Source organism: Numida meleagris, chromosome 25, assembly GCF_002078875.1.
Source record: "Numida meleagris isolate 19003 breed g44 Domestic line chromosome 25, NumMel1.0, whole genome shotgun sequence".
In the NCBI taxonomy this organism is placed as follows: Eukaryota; Metazoa; Chordata; class Aves; order Galliformes; family Numididae; genus Numida; species Numida meleagris.
This window is the reverse complement of record NC_034433.1, coordinates 1,903,699-1,924,231: the sequence shown is the minus strand read 5'-3', so window position 1 is coordinate 1,924,231 and position 20,533 is coordinate 1,903,699. Positions and strand designations below refer to the sequence as shown.

General features: G+C 60.3%; 1 protein-coding gene across 4 annotated transcripts; it reads left to right on the top strand.

The window, feature by feature from the left end:
• PIK3C2B (phosphatidylinositol-4-phosphate 3-kinase catalytic subunit type 2 beta) lies at positions 1-20,326 on the top strand. 4 transcript variants are annotated; one of them, XR_002432815.1, is made up of 33 exons: positions 1-35; positions 5,619-6,758; positions 7,337-7,437; positions 7,583-7,737; positions 7,852-7,972; positions 10,181-10,292; positions 10,525-10,604; positions 10,683-10,746; positions 11,220-11,366; positions 11,651-11,684; positions 12,023-12,218; positions 13,105-13,227; positions 13,881-14,048; positions 14,197-14,308; positions 14,377-14,519; positions 15,087-15,275; positions 15,441-15,534; positions 15,798-15,892; positions 15,970-16,150; positions 16,222-16,329; positions 16,411-16,503; positions 16,613-16,742; positions 16,998-17,134; positions 17,256-17,425; positions 17,571-17,727; positions 17,821-17,930; positions 18,047-18,248; positions 18,401-18,525; positions 18,596-18,713; positions 18,832-18,913; positions 19,001-19,111; positions 19,193-19,321; positions 19,478-19,619. XR_002432815.1 is itself a non-coding variant. In XM_021377145.1 (33 exons), exons 2-33 carry the CDS (start codon positions 5,856-5,858, stop codon positions 19,664-19,666), a joined length of 4,875 nt encoding a protein of 1,624 aa, XP_021232820.1. In that variant the 5' UTR covers positions 1-35; positions 5,619-5,855; the 3' UTR covers positions 19,667-20,326. The 4 variants fall into 4 exon arrangements, 3 of the variants coding, with proteins under 3 accessions (XP_021232820.1, XP_021232822.1, XP_021232821.1); XM_021377145.1 differs by having other exon boundaries at positions 19,001-19,107; positions 19,478-20,326; XM_021377147.1 differs by lacking the exon at positions 1-35 and adding an exon at positions 137-260 and having other exon boundaries at positions 19,001-19,107; positions 19,478-20,326.

Sequence of the window (20,533 nt, the reverse complement as noted above, 5' to 3'; positions counted from 1 at the left end):
GGCCCCGCGCTGCCCGCCGGGCCCGCTCGGAGCAGGTAGGGCTGCGGGGCAGCGGGGGAAGCGGGGCCGCGCAACCGGGAGCCGTGGGATTTGGGGGCGGCGGGAGGAGGCCGGTCCCGGGGTTTTTAGCGGCTCGCTCCGGGTTTTTCGCTTCGCGGCGTCGGTCCGCGCTGTTCGTGCGGCGCTGCGGGGAGGTGGCTCGGCTCCTGGCGGCTCCGCGGCGTGCGGCCCCCGAAGGAGCGCGGTGATGCGGCCCCGAGGTAGGGGGGAGTGCGACGGGGCTGGGGTCCCGTCCGTAGAGCGTGAGGTGGGGGGAGTTGTGTGGGGTGCACTGCAGAACAATGGAACGGTGCCCAGCGGGTTGCGAAGTTGCCAGGTGTGAGCGGCGGGGAGAGGCAGCGCTGGGCTCCGTGGGCTCGGCCGTGGTGTCAAAGTGTCCCCCCGCCAGGGTGGGGATGGGGATGGGGATGGGGATGGGAGCAGCCAGAGCTCGCCAGCAGGGTCAGCCCGTCCCGCGGTGCAGCACGCGGGGCTGAAGGTGCTGCTCGGGATGCCGGGCTTGCTGCAGCCTGGATGCTGCTCTCCGCTCCTGGATCTTGAACTTGCAAAAACGTTCGTGTGTGTATTTAACAGTAAACTCCAGAGAAATGTGAGCTATTGCCCCTAAGCGAAGGAGATGTATTGACTTAACCGCAGCTATTCATGTGTATATGCCAAGCACGAATGCAATTGTTCACAGGATCTGGGCTGGGGTGAAGTAGCAGGAAAATCAATCTTTTCCTCCAAAATCGAGAGGGCGAGCACGGCGTGGAGTGCGATGGGGTGAGGGGAATGGAGCGCTCAGGTCTCGAAGCCCCCCAGCCAGGTGCAGCCTCACCTCATTTCGGCAGCACCGCCCGAAACAGCGAGCCTGAAATACGAACGCTGGAGCTGCGGGAGCAAGGAGCCGCCTCCCTGCCCTCGCACGCTGCAGTGTGAGTGCACGCTGCGCGTTGCCTGGATGCACCCCGCGATGTGCAGCCGCTGCCAGCGCCCTGGGGGTGAGGCTGCAGCCGCCGCCCCGTCCCGAGCCAGGCGTTTCCGTGTGCTTTGGTGCTGGGGAGGAGCGGGGCACGCCTGGCCTGCGTGCACGGCTGTGTCTCGATCCCATGAGATGTAAATCCGAGCGGTGCACGGAACCGGTTCCCATCACAGGGCTGGTTCTGGTGGCACCTCAGCGGGGAGAGCCGGGAGGTGGCACAACCCAAGTGCTGTGTGTCCCCTGGATGGCGGGGAGCCCTGTGGGTGCAGGAACTGAACATGCAGTGCATGATCCTACAGCGATCCCTCTGCAGAGCAGGGGCAGCTGCAGCGTGCCAGCACCTCCCAGTGGGACGCTGGGCTGGCAGTGCGGGGGCAGTAGGGGTCACTGAGCCTGGGACTGCTGTGCTTTACACTGTGGGCTATACAGGGTGTATATATGTATTTAAATATATGTGTGTGTTTAACAATCTCTGCTGGAGGGAACTGAGGAAGCTGAGATTTGCATAGGAGCCGTGCACCCGCGCCGCCGCACCGCAAGCATCCCCTGGGGATGGTGAGCACAGACAGAACCCAGCCCTGGGTTTGGGTGCCTGGCACTGGAGGAGCGAGGGCTGAGTAATTCAGAAACCCCGACCCTGGGTGTGACATAGGTGCACCCGGGGCTGGGGAGCAGGGGGCAGAGGCGGTGGGTGGTGGGTGGCTGTGCAGAAAGGTCCCACCCGCGTTCCTTCCTGTGTTCCCAACGCTTTACTACCAGATGCTGGGCAAAGTTCAGTGTCCCTGCGTGGGTGTGTGGCTGTCACACCTCAGTGCAAGGCTGTGACATCTCTCCGCTGTCCCCTGTGCTGTCTCTGGGCACGGGCTGGTTCCTGGGCAGAGCTCTCTCCTTCAGCTGCCCCAGGTCAGGGGTTTTCCCATCCTGAGCCTGACCTATCTTCTCCAGGCAGGATTTCCTCCCGAGGGTGGAAATGCGTAGCAAAATGCTTGGAGAGCATTTGGCATCAGACCACTTCACATCCTGCCTCCTCCAGAGAGCTCGCGCTGTGCCGGGCTCTGCTCTGCTATTAATAGGAGACGCATGGGCCTAAAGAGGAAGAAACTCTTGGTGCTGCAAGGCGACAGGTTGGGAGCAAATGGCGTTGTTTGTTTTCAGGGCGTTTGCTGGGCTCAGCGTGTGCAGGGCAGCGCGCAGTGATCGCTGTGCAGAGCCTGCGTGGGGAGAACGTGGGGCTCACGTTCACGAAAACAATTGGAGCAGCTGCAAAGCGTCTGTTGGGATCAATGTTAGGGAGAAATTGTATCGGTTTTGCTGGTTACTGATGTGTTTTGGTGGTGCTGAGTGCGGCTCCAGGAGTGACACGCTCGTGGTTTCGGTTTTAAATGATCAGATTTTAGAGCAAGTTCTCTTTCTGGAAGCGCAGTTCCAAGCTGGGAACAAAATCCCACGTTGTGGCTGTGTCGGAACACAACCTGGGGACCAACCCAGCGAGCTTCCTTTGGTCAGTGCATTGCTGGGAGCTCCCACAGCTCCCACTTCCATTTTGGAGAGGAAGAGAATTGAGAGCGGAGTTAATTCCGGAGCAGGGAGGGCTGGGTCCTATGTGCTCTGGGGGTCTGGAGCCGGTGAGGGGCACTCAGCCCCATTTAGGGGCTTTGTGGGGCTGGTTCTGGACATGGGAGCATCCTTGCTGCTGGAGCTCCCGGACATCCTGGGAGCTTTGTCACCCCGTAGCGTGCTGGGAACGTGGCCCTGGCCCCATTCAGCTGGAGCAGCAGCAGGATGGATGGACCTGCAGCCCCAGAGGTGAAGCTTGATGCTTTATCCTCCTCACTGCCGCTCCTCCCTCTGCCGGATTATAAATGGCTGGGGATTGTCTCCCCTTGATAGGCATAACCTCCATCCCTCGGCTCTCACACCCGGCGAGGTGCCCCTCCGGGGCTCGCTTTGCTTCCTTGCCCTCAGCTGTTTGATGTCTTCCCAAATGCTTCAGCCGTTTCGATCTGTTCCCAGTGCAGCTGCCTGCGTGGGGGAAGGGAGGGAGGGACGGGAGAGCACAGGTCCCCTCTGCACCTCCATCCCACCCCGCTCCTCCTCGCTCTCCTCTCGCCCCTGATGCTTGGCTCTTTGCATGAGGGTTCGGATCATCCCTCCCTGTCCCTGGGATATGGGGACGAGGGGAGCCCTGCAGGGAGCTCGTGCGCCCCAAAGACAGGCCAAAAGCATCACCCAGTGCTTGGGCCGGGGGATGCACGTGCAGGAGTTGGGGAACCCCGGGGCGCAGCTGGGGGCTGCAGGTGTTGGAGGTGTGGGATGGAGGCAGATGGAGGGAGGCAGCGCTCGTGTTTCTCAGAACTGGAGGGAAGTTGGGGTTTGTGCAATGGGATGGGGAAATGCCCCTCTGCTTTGCTGCTGGCGGTTGCTGCTGTGACAGCGCAAAGAGCCGCAGCTGCTGGCAGGAGCACGAGGGATGTGGTGTCTGCGTGTGGCTCCCCACAAGGCTGCAATCTCCCTGCCTGGTGCAAAATATGTCGAAAATCCTGTTAAACCACAGCTCGGGGCTCGGGGCGGCGGGTTTCCCAGGACAAGTGCTTTTCCCTTCTGGGCTGCTCCGTGTGCTGGAGGAACTCAGCGCAGCAAAGCGTTTCTCCAAAAGGTGGGACGCGGCTGAACGCTCTCCCGAGGCTGACGTGACCGTGGCAAACGCCAGGAAATTGAAAGCCAGGAAATTATCCCTATATGATGAGTAATAGTATTTTAAAGAGGAAAAAGAATCTGCTCGTCTGCATCTCTGGAATTCGGTTCTGCCTCTGGAGCCCCCTGGCTGAATCCTAATCCGCAGCTCTCAGGCCCATGTAATTTTTTCTCTAATAACTGCAGGGTGGAGGAAGCATTCAGTGGGAACGGCCCCGTAGCAAACCCCAGCGTGGAGCAGCTGCCTGGGGCTCCTTTATGTGGGTTTGCATCGCCGTGGTCCTGCTGCCCTAGGATGGGGATCGCCGCTTTGGGGCCACTTTCCCTGGTGTGGGTGCTTCTCTTGGAGATGAGGGTGGGTTTGCGGCTTTGCCAGCCACGCACGCACGCACAAAAATCGAGTTTATTTCATTGCTTTTGGGTTAAAAGCAGATTTGCTTTGTTCAGCTTCCAGCTGCCCAGCACTGCCGGCTTTCGGGATTTCTGTTTTTCCGGGAAAAGCCCATGGCTGCCAACAGGGACCAAAGTGGTGGGTTAAGGGAGCACCTCCAATCTGTCTCCCCGCAGTTTGGATGCCTCAAAAAAGCTTATTTTAGTGAGGCGTGCAGCCGGCTTCGTGCTGGGGCTCATGCTGAGGTTCGAATCCCTGCTGTATTCAGGGGTAAATGTGTTTGCAGCAGGCAAAGCCAGGGCTGGGCTCATTAGCAGCCATCTGGTCCATTTAAGGCCAAGTGGCTCAGGGCTCTGGGGGCAGTTTGGGTGTCCTGGGCTGCCATGCTCAGGGCAGACCCCTTGTCTGTCCCTCGCTGAGTCCTGGATGGAGCAAGAAAACACCCAGCTGGCTCTCAGCTCCGGAGATGTCAAGAGCTGAGTGTCTCCAGGGGCTTTGGGCTCACTCCACTTCTATGTTTAACATCCACTTTGCGATTTATTTTGCTGGGCAGGGAGGAGAAGGTAATCCTTCCTTGGAGAGTGATTCCTGGCCAGGAGGAGCAGCCGTCTCTGTGTTCTCTGCTCCGCGGTCGTTGCGGTTTTGATGTCATGGTCAGGGCCAGAAAGGTGGTTTCAAGTCGGGCTTTTCCATCTCTCTGCTTGCAGGCGAGTTCTGCAAAATTGCTGGGTTTGGAAGCTGTGCTTTGCCAGGGGCCCTGGGGATGTATCAGTATCCCTGCTAATGCACAGCAGACTGCTCAGAACACCTCCCTGGGGCTGGTGGGCTTTGATGGGGTTGTGGGGGGGGCTCAGATGGACCTGCTGGGTCTGTTTGGGAGGGTTGGGCCGTGTTTCTTCTTCCGTGAAGCCTCCTGGTTGGGTGGGTGCAAGGTGATAGCAGTGAGAGCTGGCAGCTGTCTGGGGCTACACGTGGGTCCCTGGGGGGCTTGGGGTGGGCAGAGAGCAACGTGTGCTGGGCAAAGCCCTCAGGGCAGGCTGGGGGGGTTCTGCCTCATTGCCCATGCGTGATGCCGACCAAATAAGTACTCAGTGGGAGGCAAGGCAGGAGGGGCCGCAGACATCCCTTCCTTCCTCCTTCGCTCTTCTCTCTCCACTTTTCCTTTCTGTTCCCAAAGTTTTTGCTGGTGGAGGTCATGTTTTTTCCCAACACAGCAATGCTCCCGTGGCTACTAGGGAGCTCGAAGCCGTGCGGTGATCTTGTAGGGCCCATGCAGCTGTGAAGCCCGTGGGGGCAGCAGGTTACGTGTTGAGTCAGCCCCAGACGTCAGCCCCGCTACTTTCCCCACTCAGTATCTTATTTTGTCTGTCTTATTTTGTCCTGGGGGAAATCCAGCAATAGCCCCACAGCTGTGGGGCCGAGCAGCCCTTCCCCGCCTGCCTGGGGGCTGCCAAATCTTTATTTAAGCCACCACACTTCCGAGCTCCTGACATTTCCTTTCTGTGCTTGTAGGGAGGAAGGGCCGTACCTCCAGCCCCAGCCCTCGCTGTCCGTCCATGATGGGCTCCTCTGTTCCGAACTGACCCCTGGGTTCACGCCCATGGCCACGGCTCTCTCGGCTCTCTCGTTAGGGCCTTAACGAGCTTTCCAAGCCCTTCTCCCTTGCATTTCCCCTCCGCCCGGGTGGCCGGCGGTGCAGCATGCCTTTCTCCTGAGCCCTGAGCGCGGTTAGGAAGTGATCCCGGAGCGATGTCCGCCACGCGCAGCAATGGAGAGCACTGGAAGTCCCTGGAGTCGGTGGGCATCAGCCGCAAGGAGCTGGCGCTGGCCGAGGCCCTGCAGATGGAGTACGACGCGCTGTCGCGCCTGCGGCAGGACAAGGAGGAGAGCCGGGCCAAGCAGCGGGCCGAGCCGCCCCTCATCTCCTGGGACGAGCCCGAAAACACCCACGGGTGCACCGGGATCAAAGCGACGCGCGGCCTGTCCGGCTCCGACCCTGCGCTGTGCAACAACGCGCTGCCTGAGGGCCTCGCCGTGCCCCCGCCGCGGCCTAGTGCTGTGCCCACCAGCACGGAGGGCCCGGCCTGGCTGAAGGCCCCGCTGGCCGGGGACTACCTCTACATCTTCGATGGCTCCGAAGGGGACTTCCTCGGGGAGCCCCTCAACGGCACTTCTCCTCTCGATGGCAACGGGGGATCCCCAAAAAAGCTCTCCCCACCGCCGCTGCCCCCCCGGCACTCTGTGCGGAGCCCCCCCGAAGGCAGCCGACGCCTGGGGAAGGGATCCCCGCCGTCCTCCAAAGGGCCCCAGCCCAGGGATGTCAACGTGTTCTCAGCGCACGAGCAGCCCCGTGGCAAGCTGCTCGCCCGCCGCATCTCCGAGGAGGATCCCTACGGCCTGGCTGACTACGAGGGCATCAACGACGCCATCACCTGCCTCAACCTGAAGTCCACCTACGAATCCCAGGTGCTGCGGGAAGCCGCCCGCGGCTGGAAGGAGGGCAGGAGCATCTTCGAGAAGGAGTCGAGCGGTAAACCGGTGGCACGGAGCAAGACCATGCCCCCCCAGGTCCCCCCGCGGACCTACGTCTCCCGGTTCGGCAACAGGAAGAATGTGGCACCCAACAAGAACCGCAGGATCTCCGCCGACCCGGTAAGGGGCTGTTCTCTCCCTGCTTTTGAAGGCAGATGGGAGTAGGGTGAGGAATGGTTGTGTTCCATCTCCTCGCCTTGCCCCCAGCCCTGCTGTGCCCCCAGGAGCCTGGGGACTGAATGCTGGGGGGCTGCAGTGGGCTCGTGCCCCCAGGCTCAGCTCCCCCCCGGGGTCCCTGCTCCGCGGTGGGTGAGCGATGCAGCTGGTGGGGGCCGTGTAAGTCACCCTCAGCTTCCTTGCTGCCAGAAACCAATTATAAAAGGGCATTAAAATTGTCTTTAGTGGCTGCTGTGTTCTCTGCCTTTCTCTGCCTCCCGTTAGCTGCTGGCTGGGTTAATTGCTCTGACAGCGGGGCCATTGTTTGCTGCAGAAGAGCGATGGAGGCTCGGGGACCCCCATGAGCGGGGGGAGCCTGGCTCTGCTGCAGCCCCTGGTGTCCCGGGGTTGGTCCTTTGGCATCCTGGAGTCCATCTGCGTGGCTGGGCAGGATGAGGCTCCCGAGCTATGCAGAAGCAAGGTGGGATGAGGAAGGCACAAAGCACCCAGGTGTTGCTGATGGGTTCATGCTCTGCCCACAGGTTCCCCCCCGGCCACGCTCCTTAGCCAACGGCTACGAGCTCTTTGAGGTGTCAGAGGAGAGGGACGAGGAGGTGGCTGCTTTCTGCCATATGCTGGATGTGTGAGTACCATAGACATGCCTGAGCCATCCCTTGCTGCACTTTAGGCCCTTTCTTGGGGCTGCCAGGCTCTGTAAGATGTCCCCAAATGGAAGCATTTGGAGGGGGAGACATAAAGCCACCCCTCAGCCTGCCCCTTGCCTGCAGGCTGCGGTCCAGCTCCAGCCCCCAGGACTATTCCCTGACTGGCTTCGTGTGGAGCGCCGTCAACCTCAGCCCCGAGCACCTGGGGCACGGCGTCAGCCTGAAGGTGACGGTGCTGTGTGACAGCCTGCGAGAGCCCCTCACCTTCACCTGCGACTGTAAGTGGGCTGCGAAGTGGGGACAGCCCCCAGCAATGCCAAGGGGGGAGGCTGGGGGGGGCTCTGGGGCAGTGTCAGCCTGGGGGTGCTCACTGCTGCTCCCTGTCCCCGCAGGCTCCTCCACCGTGGACCTGCTCATCTACCAGACGCTGTGCTACACGCACGACGAGCTGCACGCTGTCGATGTTGAGGATTTCGTGCTCAAGCTCTGTGGCTTGGAGGAATTCTTGCAAAAGTGAGTGGTGGAGAGGGAAAAGCAAGCAAGCACCGTGTCACTTGTCGGCTCATGCGGACGGATGGCCAGGGTCAATCCCCGCCTCTCGAGCCGCTGCAGTGCTCTTGCCAAAATCAGCATGTTGGGAGCATCCTTCCCCAGGCAGGATACAAGTCAGATGTGCCTCACGCGCCTGCAGTCCGGGGAAGGGCCTGAAGACCGAGGAGCTGCCAAAAAAGCTTTTTGGGAAAGCATTAATAATGGCCGTGTCACTCCCTTAGCCTGTTTTTTTAAGTTGCAGGAGGAGGTAGAAAGCACCATTTGTGCAAGCAAGGTGGCAGAGATTTTGGGGGCCTCAGAAGTGTTCTGCACAGCAAAGCAGGGAGAAAGGGGACAGTTTTCCTTTCCCTGTTAAAGCCCCATGCAGAGCCCTTTGCTTGCTCCCCCCGGCTTGTTGCTCCCTCCAGCACTGCTTTTGTTGCAGGCAAGCTGCAATTCTGGGTCTGATGGCTGGGGAAAGCTCCATCCTGAGCGAGGGTGCAGCGTGGAGGCGGCAGCAGCCATGCACTCATGGGCACACGCAGTGCTTCCCAGGACTGCCTGCAGCAAGTCAGCTCCAGCTCTTCTTGGAGAGCAGCCCCACGGCCTGGCCCTGCTGCTTCAAATCGTGGGAGCTTTGCCATGGCATCCAGGAGCTGCAGTTTTAGGCCCTAAGGGGGCAGCTGGGAATTGTTGAGCACAGGATAGCCTGCACAGCACTGGTGCAGAGGGTGCAGAGCCCAACACGTGTGTGTGCATATGTGCTTTTGTGCACGTATAGGCATGCATGTGTGTGTATGTGCGCATATGTGTGCATGGATGCAGCAGGATTGCTTGCACACAGCAGTTGCATTACCCCTCAGTACCTGCAGGGTTTCAGTTATTGGGTTTTTTCCTTCTGCAAATGCTGTCGTTGTCAGCAAGATGTGCTCTGTTTTCTGTAATGAGGCTTAACTAGAAGCAGCCTCTGCTGGAAAAATGGGATTTGCACCAAACAAAAGGACGGTGCTTTGCCATCTTTTTACAGCCTGCTTTTCAGCACTGCTCTTTAAAGAGGAAGGCAGGGCTTTCGAGGATGGATGCTGCTCAGGCAGACAGGTGGGGCTGTGGGTCCATCCTGGGCTCTGCCGTAGGATTCTTGGGTGATTTAAAGCGAATCCCTCCATTTCTACCTAACTTGTCCATTTGGAAGGTGGTCACAGCTGCGTTGTCCTCCCTGGTATCCCAGCTGGAGGCATCCTGGGCTGGGATCAGGACAGCCTGTCCCCAGCGGGCAGCTCCTGTATCTCCCACAGCCCTCAAAGGACCTTTGAGAAAGCCCTGGGAAATAAAGCCCTTTTGTCACTGGCCTTTTCTTTCCACATCTTCCCCCAGCAGAGGAGATGCTGGAAGTGCCAAAACCCTCCATGCAGAGCCAGTTGGGCACTCAAGCTCTCCAAACCAGCCCGAGCTGCTGATGCTTTCTGCCAACTTGCATTTGCAAAGTGCAGGAGAAAGGCGAGGCCGGGCTGAGCATCCCAAGGGGTGTTTGCATCCCAAGGCGGGGTGCTCAGGATGCTGGCCCTCTGTGATAAGGGCACGTTGCTGCCCGAGCCAGGCTTCCTGCAGTGCCTCCTCCCCATCCCTCTGCAGCAGGGCAGGGCCCGGTGCCGGTGGCCACACAGTGACTGGGCTCCGTGTCCCCATCCCCTGCAGCCCCACCAGCCCCCCCTGCATCCTGCCATTGCAACTCCATCCTGCCATTGAGCCTGCAGATGTGCCGCCCGCCCTGCGGCACTGTGCCCAGTGGTGACAGCAAGGGCTGAATTGGTTCATTCTACTCTGAAGCTGGCAAAGAAAGCAGGGCTGTATGGCAAGCTCCATGGACCCTAATGCGGGGCTTTCCCATTCTGCAGAAGCCCATGGTGCCAGGCTTTCAGCCAGCCTCCTCCATGCCTGCTCCCAACAGGGCTGGCCACAGCTTTTTGGAGGGCACAGAGGAAGGAGGAAAAACAATAGTATATTCTTAGGGCTTTCCTAGCACAGCAACCCAGTGAAATGTTTTACAGGCGAGGAAAGCAAAGCCGAACCCTGGCCATGCTCAGCCACGGGGTGTTAGCACAGGGTTGGATTTGGGGGGATTTTCCCCCAGCCTGTTCCTGGCGGGTGGAGAGGGGCCATGCAGCGAGCCTGTTGTCTGTGTCCCTACAGCAAGCACGCGCTGGGGAGCCATGAGTACATCCAGCACTGCAGGAAATTCGACATCGACATCCGCCTGCAGCTGATGAGGAGGAAGGCGGTGCGCAGTGACCTGGCCCGGACGGTGGGTACCAGCTCAGGGAGCACCCTGAACACCCACACAAGGACCCTGCCCTGGTCCTGCACCCCCACTGCCCCCAGGGATGCTTTGCTGGGTTGGGGGTTAGCTAATGCCAGGTACAAGCTTCAATGTTGGAGCTCCCAGCCCCGTATCAGCCTGCTCAGGGGGGTTCCATCCTGGGAAGAGGGGCAGGAGGGATGGCACAGCACATGGCACGGCCTCTCTCCTCCTCCAGGCCAGCGATGACCAGAGCCCCTCCACCCTCAACCACTACATCCACCTGCAGGAGAGGCCTATCAAGCAAACCATCAGCAGGTAGGGGGGGATGGGGTGAGCGCAGCCCCGCACTGGCTGCCTTCCTCGCAGGGCTGAGCTCTGCTCTCTGTCCCCCAGGCAGGCCCTGAGTCTCCTCTTCGACACCTTCCACAATGAGGTGGATACATTCCTGGCAGCTGAGGTGAGTACTTTTGGGGGTGCAGCTGCTCCTCCTTGGGGTGCCATCCCTCTGAGCATTGCTCAGTGCTCCTGCACAGATCCACCCCATCCCACCCCATCCCTGTGCCCGAGGGGCTGCCACACACCCAGGAGGACAGCATCACCACAAAAGAGTGGGCTCCCATTTTCCTCTGGACCCCAGCAGCATTTGCTGTGATGGGGCTCTGAGGGTGCATCAGAGAAGGGCAAAGGCTGGGAAATGAGGGGAAACTGAGGCACAGGCTAATGCACTCACTATATATGGTGCGTGGCAGGCTGGGAAGCTGCAAGGAAGACTGAGGGCAGCATTTATTCCTCTCCTTGGTATTTGCTTGTGCACAGGAGGGTGCAGATGTTGCTCCCTGCCCCACGCCCTGTTGCTGCAGCCTCCCCAAAGGGCCTGAGCTCCACTTTGCCCTGGCTCTGGGCTCTGCTCAACCTCCCTTTGCCCCGCAGGGAGACTTCCCTCTGAAGGCAGAGCGGGTGATCCAGTCGGTCATGGCCATCTGCAACGCCCTGGCTGCCGTTGAGTCGCAGGAAATCACAACAGCCCTCAACCAGATGCCCCCCTGCCCCTCCCGCATGCAGCCCAAAATCCAGAAGGTAAGAGCCGAGGGGACCGGGGGCATGCAGAGGGAAAGCCCCGCTTGCAGGCTGATCCTGTTTGCTCCTTCCCTCTACACCACGTGGAAAATTCCTCAATAGCTGGGAGCAGGCAGCAGCTGAGGGGCCAGGACCTTGGTGCTCACCCCGGCCGCTTACGTAAAGCTGCTGGCTCGGAGAGCTGCTCCCAGCCGCAGCGACGCACGGGGCTCATGCTGATATTGCTCTTGTGGTTTCTTTTTCTTTTCTGTGTTTTTTTTTTTTTTTTTTTTTTTCCTCCACAGGATCCAAACGTTCTGGCCAAGAGGGAAAATCGAGGTATTTCAATTCTCCTCCTCCCCTTCTGGGCTGAAGTTCTTGGTGCTTTTCATCTTCAAACCCCTCCTCCTCCTCAATTATTAAGGCCAAAAATGGGTTTGAAACCCTTCTTAAGGAAAGAGGGTTTCAGGAGGCCGTGCCTATTGTTCCTCCCCATCAGCTCGGCAAAGTGGGAGCCTGCAACTCCTGCAGTTCCCCCTCGTGCCCCAGAGCAGAGCCCTGCCCAGGGTACCCCCCCCCCCAGCATCCCAGCCCCATGTTAGGGCCACCCCATGGGACACAGCAGGGCTGCAGGTGTGGGGCAGCTCCATGTCACCCCTCTCCTTTCTCCGCTGCAGAGAGGATCGTGGAGAGCCTGACGGCCGCCATCCTGGACCTGGTGGGGCTTTACTGCAGCACCTTCAATGCTGACTTCCAGACAGCTGTGCAGTGGAGCCGGGAGCACGGCGTGGTGCAGGAGGCTCGCCTGCTCTCTTGCCCGCTCTCCTTCACCGTCTATGCCACGCACCGTATCCCCATCACCTGGGCTGCCAGGTAGGGCAGCCATGCGGATCTTGCCCAGCCTCTACCTGCTTGTCCAGGGGCTCAGACCCGTTAGTTCTATCCCTACGCTGCTAAATATTCAGCATAAAAGCTAACCCACCCCAAGGCTCCTAAAGGACAGGATTATGAGCCAGAGCTGTGTGCACTGGGGATGCCACGTTCGGCATGCAGTGAGCAGTGCTTGCATGGTGCAGGCGGATGGCACGGGCTCCGTGCTGCTTTCCCACTGCAACCACACAAATCCCCCGGGCTGCAGCATCGCTCCCCGGGCTCCCAGCCGCCCTGGCGATGTGACAGATGGCCCCAGTGCCCGTGCCCGCTCTCAGCCCCACGCAGGGAAGACGGTGGCAGTCCAGGAGCCCACCGTGGGGAGGGCGTGTGAGGCAGCGGCGTCGGCTGCAGCCGCCCCGCCAGGGACCCCTCGCCTTTGTCCCGTCTTTAATGTATTCCCCCTGGTGACTGGCTCCGAACAAAGCCGGTAGCCTGGGAAATGCCGACATCCCCTGACCTCCAGCGCCCCGCAGCCCTCCCCGGATTGTCGCTCGGCACCTGCCACATGGCAGGGCCCCCCCAGCAGCCCCCCGTGTGACGGTATGTGCGATGCCATATGGTGATGGGGATGGAAAGGATGGGGGCTGCTGGCTCTGTATCCCCTCCCTTGTGCAAAGCTGGGGAAGGCGAGGAGAGGGGAGCCACTCGTGTAGGGGATGCATTAGAGTGTGGCCAGCCATGGGGACGGATCCAAGCCTCCTTGCCCCCCCCCCCGCCTCCTCCCAGCCCCACTGCTGTGGGCTTTCCCCTTTGGCTAGGTGAATCCCAAGCACCCTCAGAGCTGTGGCTGCTCCCCCCATTCACATTTCTTTTGCTCCCCTTACAGCTATGAAGATTTCTACCTCTCTTGCTCCATCACGCACGGTGGTAAGGAGCTGTGCAGCCCCCTGCACACCAGAAAGGCCCACGTCTACAAGTACCTTTTCCACCTCATCATATGGGACCAGCAGTAAGGCAGCGCCCTGGCCGTGGGGTGGGCATGGGTACCCGGTGCCGTCCCCAGCCGTACTGCCTCCTCCAGCAGCTCCTCTCTGTGCCTCTCCCCAGTTTTCGGGTTATGGAAGCTCTTAAGTCATCCCCAGGAATAGCACCTGCCCCTGGCGCCAGTTCCCCACCTCCTGTTTGCACCCGGGAAAGGGGATCTGCTCCCAAAATAGTGCTGGGAACAGGCAGGGAGGCTGGGCCAAGCCCTCGCCATGCCTGGCATTTGCAGGGAGGTGGGGATGGGAACGGGATAATTTTAGAAGGCGCCTGTGCCCCTGAAGGACATGCACCCAGTGGCAGCCATCCCCTCCGCCCATCTCACCCATCCCTTGCCCACCCCGTGGGCAGGATGCCCTGGGCTCCCTGGGGACCCCCACACCGACAGGGAGAAGCTGGGACGAGGTCAGTGTGCAGGGTCTCCCCTGTCACCTACCTAGGACGAAGCAGGGCCCTGGAGCAGCTGGCTCTGTCCAGCACTGGGGGGGTATGCCCATGACGTAAGGGTGCACGTGGCACCTTCGGTGCCAGCAGCAAAGGCATTTGCTGAGCTCTGTTGGCACTCCGAGGCAGGGGGCCGGGGCTGACCCGTGCCGTGGGGCTCTGACTGCTCTCTTGCAGGATCTGCTTCCCCGTCCAGGTGAACCGGCTGCCGCGGGAGACGCTGCTCAGCGTCACGCTCTTCGCCGTGCCCGTCCCCCCCCCGGGGAGCTCCTCCGACACCAACAAGCAGCGGCGGGTCCCTGAGGCCTTGGGCTGGGTCACCACTCCACTCTTCAACTTCAGGCAGTGCGTAGGGTGTCCCACCACCATGGGCACCCCAGGGTGGGCTGTGAGGGTGCCCCAGGGCTGAGTGTGGGGATGCGGCATCGTTGCAGCGGTGCCACCCCAACCCCAGGGGAGCAGCCCCCCAAACAGCCTCCCCTTTCTCCTCCAGGGTCCTGACCTGCGGGCGAAAGCTTTTGGGCTTGTGGCCGGCGACCCAGGACAACTCCAGAGCCAGGTCGAGTGCCCCCAACTTCAACCAGCCCGACAGCGTCATCCTGCAGGTGGGTCCCAGCAGTGGGGCACCGGAGGGGTGCCAAGCCCCAGCTCACCCACCCACCCCTTGTCCCAGATCGATTTCCCCACCTCTGCCTTCGACGTGAAGTTCGTGAGCCCGCTGGCGGCCGAGGTGAGCCCCAAGTACGAATTCGGCAGCCTGGGTGAGGAGGACCAGCGCAGGCTGCGGGAGGCGATGCAGAAGAAATCGCTCTATTGGTGAGCAATGGGGGGATCAGCATCATCCTTCCTTGGGGGGGTCTCAGCTGAGCTCCCCTCAGCATTGGCTGGCATGCACAGGGGGCATCTGGGGGCCTGATCCTGCGTCCAGCAGCTGGTCTGGGGAAGCAGCTGGGGCTGGAGGATGAATTTGGGGTTTGGTGGAGCTGCGCTGCTCAATGCTGCTGAGCCGGCCGGCGTCTGCTGGTGCTATAAACAGGGAGGATCAGATGTCAGCAGCTATGCCTGGATCCACGGAGCACGGCAGCAGTGGTGGATGTGTCCCACTGACAGCCACCCTGCCGGGACCCAGCAACAGTGCTAATTCTGCCTGCAAAACGTCTGGGTGCAAGGCCAGGCGGGCTGGTGTGGGGTCCCTGCAGCAGCTCAGTCACCCCCATGATGGGTGCCCCTGTGACCAGGGGAGCACCCAGCATCATGCAATGTGGCACAGCCCCGTCCTCTGGCTCTCTTCTTAAGGCTGTGGAGGGATTTATCCATGCATGGTGAGGTCAGTGGGGTGCCCTGTCCCCAGCCTTTGCCATCCCCACTTGCTTGCTGCTGCAGGTTGACAGATGCCGACCGCAAGCGGCTGTGGGAGAAGCGCTACTACTGCCACGCGGCACCCGGCTCGCTGCCCATGCTGCTGGCCAGTGCACCCAGCTGGGAGTGGGCCTGCCTGCCCGACATCTATGCCCTGCTGAGCCAGTGGACCTACATGAGCCACCAGGATGCCCTGGGGCTCCTTCATGCCACGTAAGTCACTGGTGCATGAGCATGGGGCAGTGCGTGCTGCGGGATGTGGGCTTCGGTACCAGCTTGGTGGAGCATCCAACCTCATTGGTGTCGTGTCCTTGGTGTGGAGTGAGTGGGCAGGGCCCCGTGGTGTTATGCTGTCCCTGTGACACCCACCCTATTTAGGTTCCCAGACCAAGAGGTGAGGAGGACGGCCGTGCAGTGGATCGACTCCATCTCTGACACGGAGCTGCTGGACTACCTGCCCCAGCTGGTCCAGGTGTGTGCTGGGATGGGGATGCTGCATGGGGTATGTTCTGGGACAGGGATGCAATGTGATCTGCATACTGGGATGGGGATGCAACGTGGGACGCATACCGGGATTGGGATGCAGTATGGGATGTGTGCTGGGTTGGCAACGTGTAATGGAATACATGCCAGGATAAGGATGCAGCATTGGGCACATGCTTGGACCAGGACACAGCTTAGGGCATGTGCTGGTCCTGCTGCACCTCAGAACTATCCCCTCTTCCTCTAATCCAGGCCTTGAAGTATGAGTGCTACCTGGACAGCCCACTGGTGCGCTTCCTCATGAAGCGAGCAATCTGCGACCTGAAAATCACCCACTACTTCTTCTGGTGAGTTTGAGGGGACCAGAAGCGAGCCGGGGGACCCTAGGACATGCCTGACCCCACAATATTTGTGCTGCGGGCAGGCTGCTGAAGGATGGCCTGAAAGACTCCCAGTTCAGCATCCGCTACCAGTACCTGCTGGCTGCTCTGCTGTGCTGCTGCGGGAAGGGGCTACGGGAGGAGTTCGACCGGCAGTGCCTGCTGGTCAGCACGTTGGCCAGGCTGGCCCAGCAAGTGCGGGACGCTGCTCCATCCGCACGCCAGGTGGGTGTTGGGGTCGGCGGGGACTTAGAAGGTCCAGCCAGGTCTCAGCCACCCCGTGTCCTTCCCCACAGGGCATCCTGCGTGAGGGGCTGGAGGAGGTGAAGCAGTTCTTCAAGGCTAACGGGTCATGCCGGCTGCCACTCAGCCCCAGCCTGCTGGTCAAGGGGATAGTGCCCCGGGTGAGTGCTGGGGCTGGGGTGTCATCACCAGCCTGGAGCTGCCTATCCCTGACGAGCTGCATTTTCTTTCCCCGGTGGCAGGACTGCTCCTATTTCAACTCCAACGCCGTCCCCCTGAAGCTCTCCTTCCAGAACGTCGATCCCCTTGGAGAAAATATCCGGGTCATCTTCAAGGTGAGTTCATCCTCCCAGCATTGCCAAAACCACAGCACAACATCTCCATTCCCAGAGAGATGCTCTTCCCCTGGCACTCCTGGTCTGACGGCTCCCTGTGGGCTTGCAGTGTGGCGATGACCTGCGGCAGGACATGCTGACACTGCAGATGATCCGGATCATGAACAAAATCTGGGTGCAGGAGGGGCTGGACATGCGCATGGTCATCTTCCGCTGCTTCTCCACGGGCCGTGGACGAGGTAACCCAACATCAGGGCATCAGTCACCAAATTGTGACGCTCTCAGATTGGCAATGGCATGGGAGGTCCTGGGGCTTTGTAGAGAGAAGCCACTGTGGGTTGCTGTGAGCCACTGTTGGGTTTGATCCCACCAGACTGTCTGTAGGAGCATGATTTTGTGGAGAGTCATCTAAGGGTTGATGGCAAAGGGGGCTGGGATCTTGGTGCTCCCCAGGGGGGGAAGGACAGGTCTCACCCTGCTGTCTCGGCTGCCAGGTATGGTGGAGATGATCCCCAACGCCGAGACCCTACGCAAAATCCAGGTGGAGCACGGTGTGACGGGCTCCTTTAAGGACCGGCCGCTGGCTGACTGGCTGCAGAAACACAACCCCGAGGAGGATGAATATGAGAAGGTGAGGAGCAGCCTGGCAGGGTCCCTGCTCTGTGTGTCCACCTCTCCAGGGATGATATACATCTCATGGGGGAGCAGCAAAGATGAGCTGCCCCTCATTTTTCTCTTTCCATCCCTTCCAGGCTGTGGAGAACTTCATCTACTCCTGTGCTGGCTGCTGCGTGGCCACTTACGTGCTGGGGATCTGTGACCGGCACAACGACAACATCATGCTCAAGACCACGGGCCACATGTTTCACATCGATTTTGGCAGGTTCCTGGGCCACGCTCAGATGTTTGGCAACATCAAGCGGTGAGGAATGCCTCCGATTTCCTCTTCCCTCTCACTGCAATTGTCCACATGGGCTTGCAGTTCTTTAGCATTGGGGTTCCTCCTGATTTTATGGGTGAAGTTCCTCTCCTCATGCCTCTGTGCTCACTTCATACTCCCAATGCAGGGACCGGGCACCATTTGTCTTCACCTCAGACATGGCGTACGTCATCAACGGCGGGGACAAGCCCTCTAGCCGCTTCCACGACTTCGTCGATCTGTGCTGCCAGGCTTACAACCTGATCCGCAAGCACACCCATCTCTTTCTCAACCTGCTGGGGCTGGTGAGAGCCTGGGGCCACTCAGAAGGGCCATGGGGTGGCTGGGGGATGCGTCCTCATCTCAGCATCCACCCTCACCCTCACCTCGCTGCCCAGATGCTGTCCTGTGGCATCCCTGAACTTTCCGACCTGGAGGACCTCAAGTACGTCTACGATGCACTAAGGCCGCAGGACACCGACGCTGATGCCACCACCTACTTCACCAGGTACAGGACATGGGTTGGTGGCCCCCAGGAGAGAGGCGCGGCCACCAGCTGCTTCTCGACTTGCTCATGGGCTCCATGGCTTAGTGCCTCCATGCTAACATGTGGCCTCGTTGCAGGTTGATTGAGTCCAGCCTGGGCAGCGTGGCCACCAAGCTCAACTTCTTCATTCACAACCTGGCACAGATGAAGTTCACAGGCTCCGATGCCCGCCCAACCCTCTCCTTTGCCCCCCGCACACACACCATCAAGACATCCGGCCGGATCTGCGATGTCTTCCTCTGCCGCCATGAGAGGGTCTTCAACCCCAACAAGAGCTACGTGAGTGGGGATGGCTAGGGACAGCCCGAGGAGATGGGCAAAGGAACAGCTCACTCTGTCTTGGAGTGTTCCACATCCCTAAGTCCCTGCCTCGGCTGGGCATGGGACATCCTGTTCCCTCTAACCCACATCACAGCCCCATCTCCCTGCAGACCTACGTGGTGAAGGTGAAGCGAGAGAGCCCGAGCGAGGTGACCTTTGTGCAGCGCACCTTTGAAGAGTTCCAGGAGTTGCACAACAAGCTACGCCTGCTCTTCCCCTCCTCGCTACTGCCCAGGTACCCCCAGACCCGGCACTGCGGCTTCCAATGCCTTGCAGGGTCTCTGAGTGTCCGTGCCCTTCGGCAGCTTCCCCAGCAGGTTCATTATTGGCCGGTCACGAGGAGAGGCGGTGGCTGAGAGGAGGAAAGAAGAACTCAATGGCTACATCTGGCACCTCATCCACGCTGCTCCAGAGGTGGCCGAGGTACACGGCTGGGGGACCCCCGGAGGGTGGGCTGGGGGTGTTGGTGAAGATAACTTGGGTGGAAACGGGGCAAACGTGGCATGTGAAGCACTGGTAACAGCCCCTCCTTGCCCTGCAGTGCGACCTCATCTACACCTTTTTCCACCCGCTGCCCAGGGATGAGAAGGCAGCTGGCACCAACCCGGCCCCAAAGCCAGCAGGTAGGTGGGCTGGGGTGAGCCCCACGTCCCCTCCATGTCCCTTCGGTGTCCCTCCTGCACCCCTCCCCTGTCCCTCCTCCTCTCCAGACACCACGTGGGCTCGTCCCTTGGGGAAGGTCGGCGGGGAGGTGAAGCTCTCCATCTCCTACAAGAACAACAAGCTCTTCATCATGGTGATGCACATCCGGGGGCTGGTAGGTGCGCAGTGTCCTGGCAGCGATGGGACAGGGTCCAGCCCCACTGCCAGGCTCACAGAGTGCCCCATGCTGTGTCCTGCAGCAGCCCCTCCAGGATGGCAATGATCCTGACCCCTACGTCAAGACCTACCTGCTGCCTGACCCCCAGAAAACCACTAAGAGGAAAACCAAAGTGGCCCGAAAAACCTGCAACCCTACCTACAATGAGATGGTATGGGGCTGGGGATTAGGATGAGGATGGCAATGGCAATGGGGATGACGATGTTTGGGGATGGCAATGGGGGTGGGAGTGGCGATGGAATGGGGATGGTGATGGGGGGACAGTTGGAGTCTGTGATTGAGGTTCTGCCCCACTCTGTCCCCACAGCTGGTCTACGATGGGGTGCCTCGGGGCGACCTGCAGCAACGGGAGCTGCGGCTGAGCGTGCTGAGCGAGGAAGGCTTTTGGGAGAACATCCTCCTTGGGGAGGTCGGCATCCGCCTGCGGGACCTCGACCTGGCGCAGGAGAAGATGGGGTGGTTCGCCCTTGGATCCCGTGGCCACGGCACACTCTGAGCTCCGGGAATGGGCACCGGTGCCAGGAGGTGCCCGGAGGGACCGGGAGCTGCTGTTAGACGTCTTCTTTTTTAAGTTTACCTTGTGTCAAGGGAGCAACGCTGGGGGGAGGGTGGGCTGGGAGGAGTGTCAGGGCACTTCGGGGGGGGGTTATTTCTTCCTTTGGGATATCTGTATTTTAATTTTTTTTAATAACAACGTGTAGCGCGCGGCCGGGCGCCGGGGCGGTGGCATCGCCAAGGTTGGTTTCGGGCCTATCCTTGGGGACATCCGTTCCCCACTTCAATGCCATCGGGGCCGTTCCCAGTGCAGGGGATTTGCTCCCAAAGGAGAGCAGCGCGGCGGGAGCCGATCCCAATGGGGGGGGACCCCCGCCAGCACCCCCTGGGGAGCACGGCCACCTCCTTTCCCCCCGCCCGGCCCAGCGCTGGGGTGCGGGCTTGGTGCCTGTGGTGCTTTGTTTACAGCGAGAGCTCCGTAAACGGACGAAATGTTTCTCAGGATCGAGAATAATGAACTTAAACTTTATATTAAAAGTTTTAAAGACTGTATCGAGCGGGAGAGGGCCTTGGGGGAGGTGGCACGGGGCCCCCCCCCGCCGGCGGGACCCTCCTGGCTGTAGCACGGCAGAGTGAAAATAAAGCGATGAAGTGCACGGGGCAGCGTGGGGCCTCGTGTCACCCTGCAGTGTGGGATGGGGACAGGAATAGGGGTGGAAATGGGAGCAGGGGAGAAGGAGGAACGCTGGGCTCGTCTGTGCGATAGGACAAGGGGAAATAGTTTTAAATTGAAGAGGGGAGGTTTAATTGAGGTGGTAATCCGCTGCTCCCCGCCGAGCCGCCAGGGGGCGCAATACCGCGCAGCACG

Excerpts from the sequence above, each read along its gene's own strand:
- PIK3C2B (XM_021377145.1), top strand. The coding sequence starts at position 5,856 with ATGTCCGCCACGCGCAGCAATGGAGAGCACTGGAAGTCCCTGGAGTCG. Across the intron at positions 10,747-11,219 it reads ATACATTCCTGGCAGCTGAG|GGAGACTTCCCTCTGAAGGC; the intron begins GTGAGTACTTTT and ends TTTGCCCCGCAG. Across the intron at positions 18,526-18,595 it reads CCCTCCTCGCTACTGCCCAG|CTTCCCCAGCAGGTTCATTA; the intron begins GTACCCCCAGAC and ends GCCCTTCGGCAG.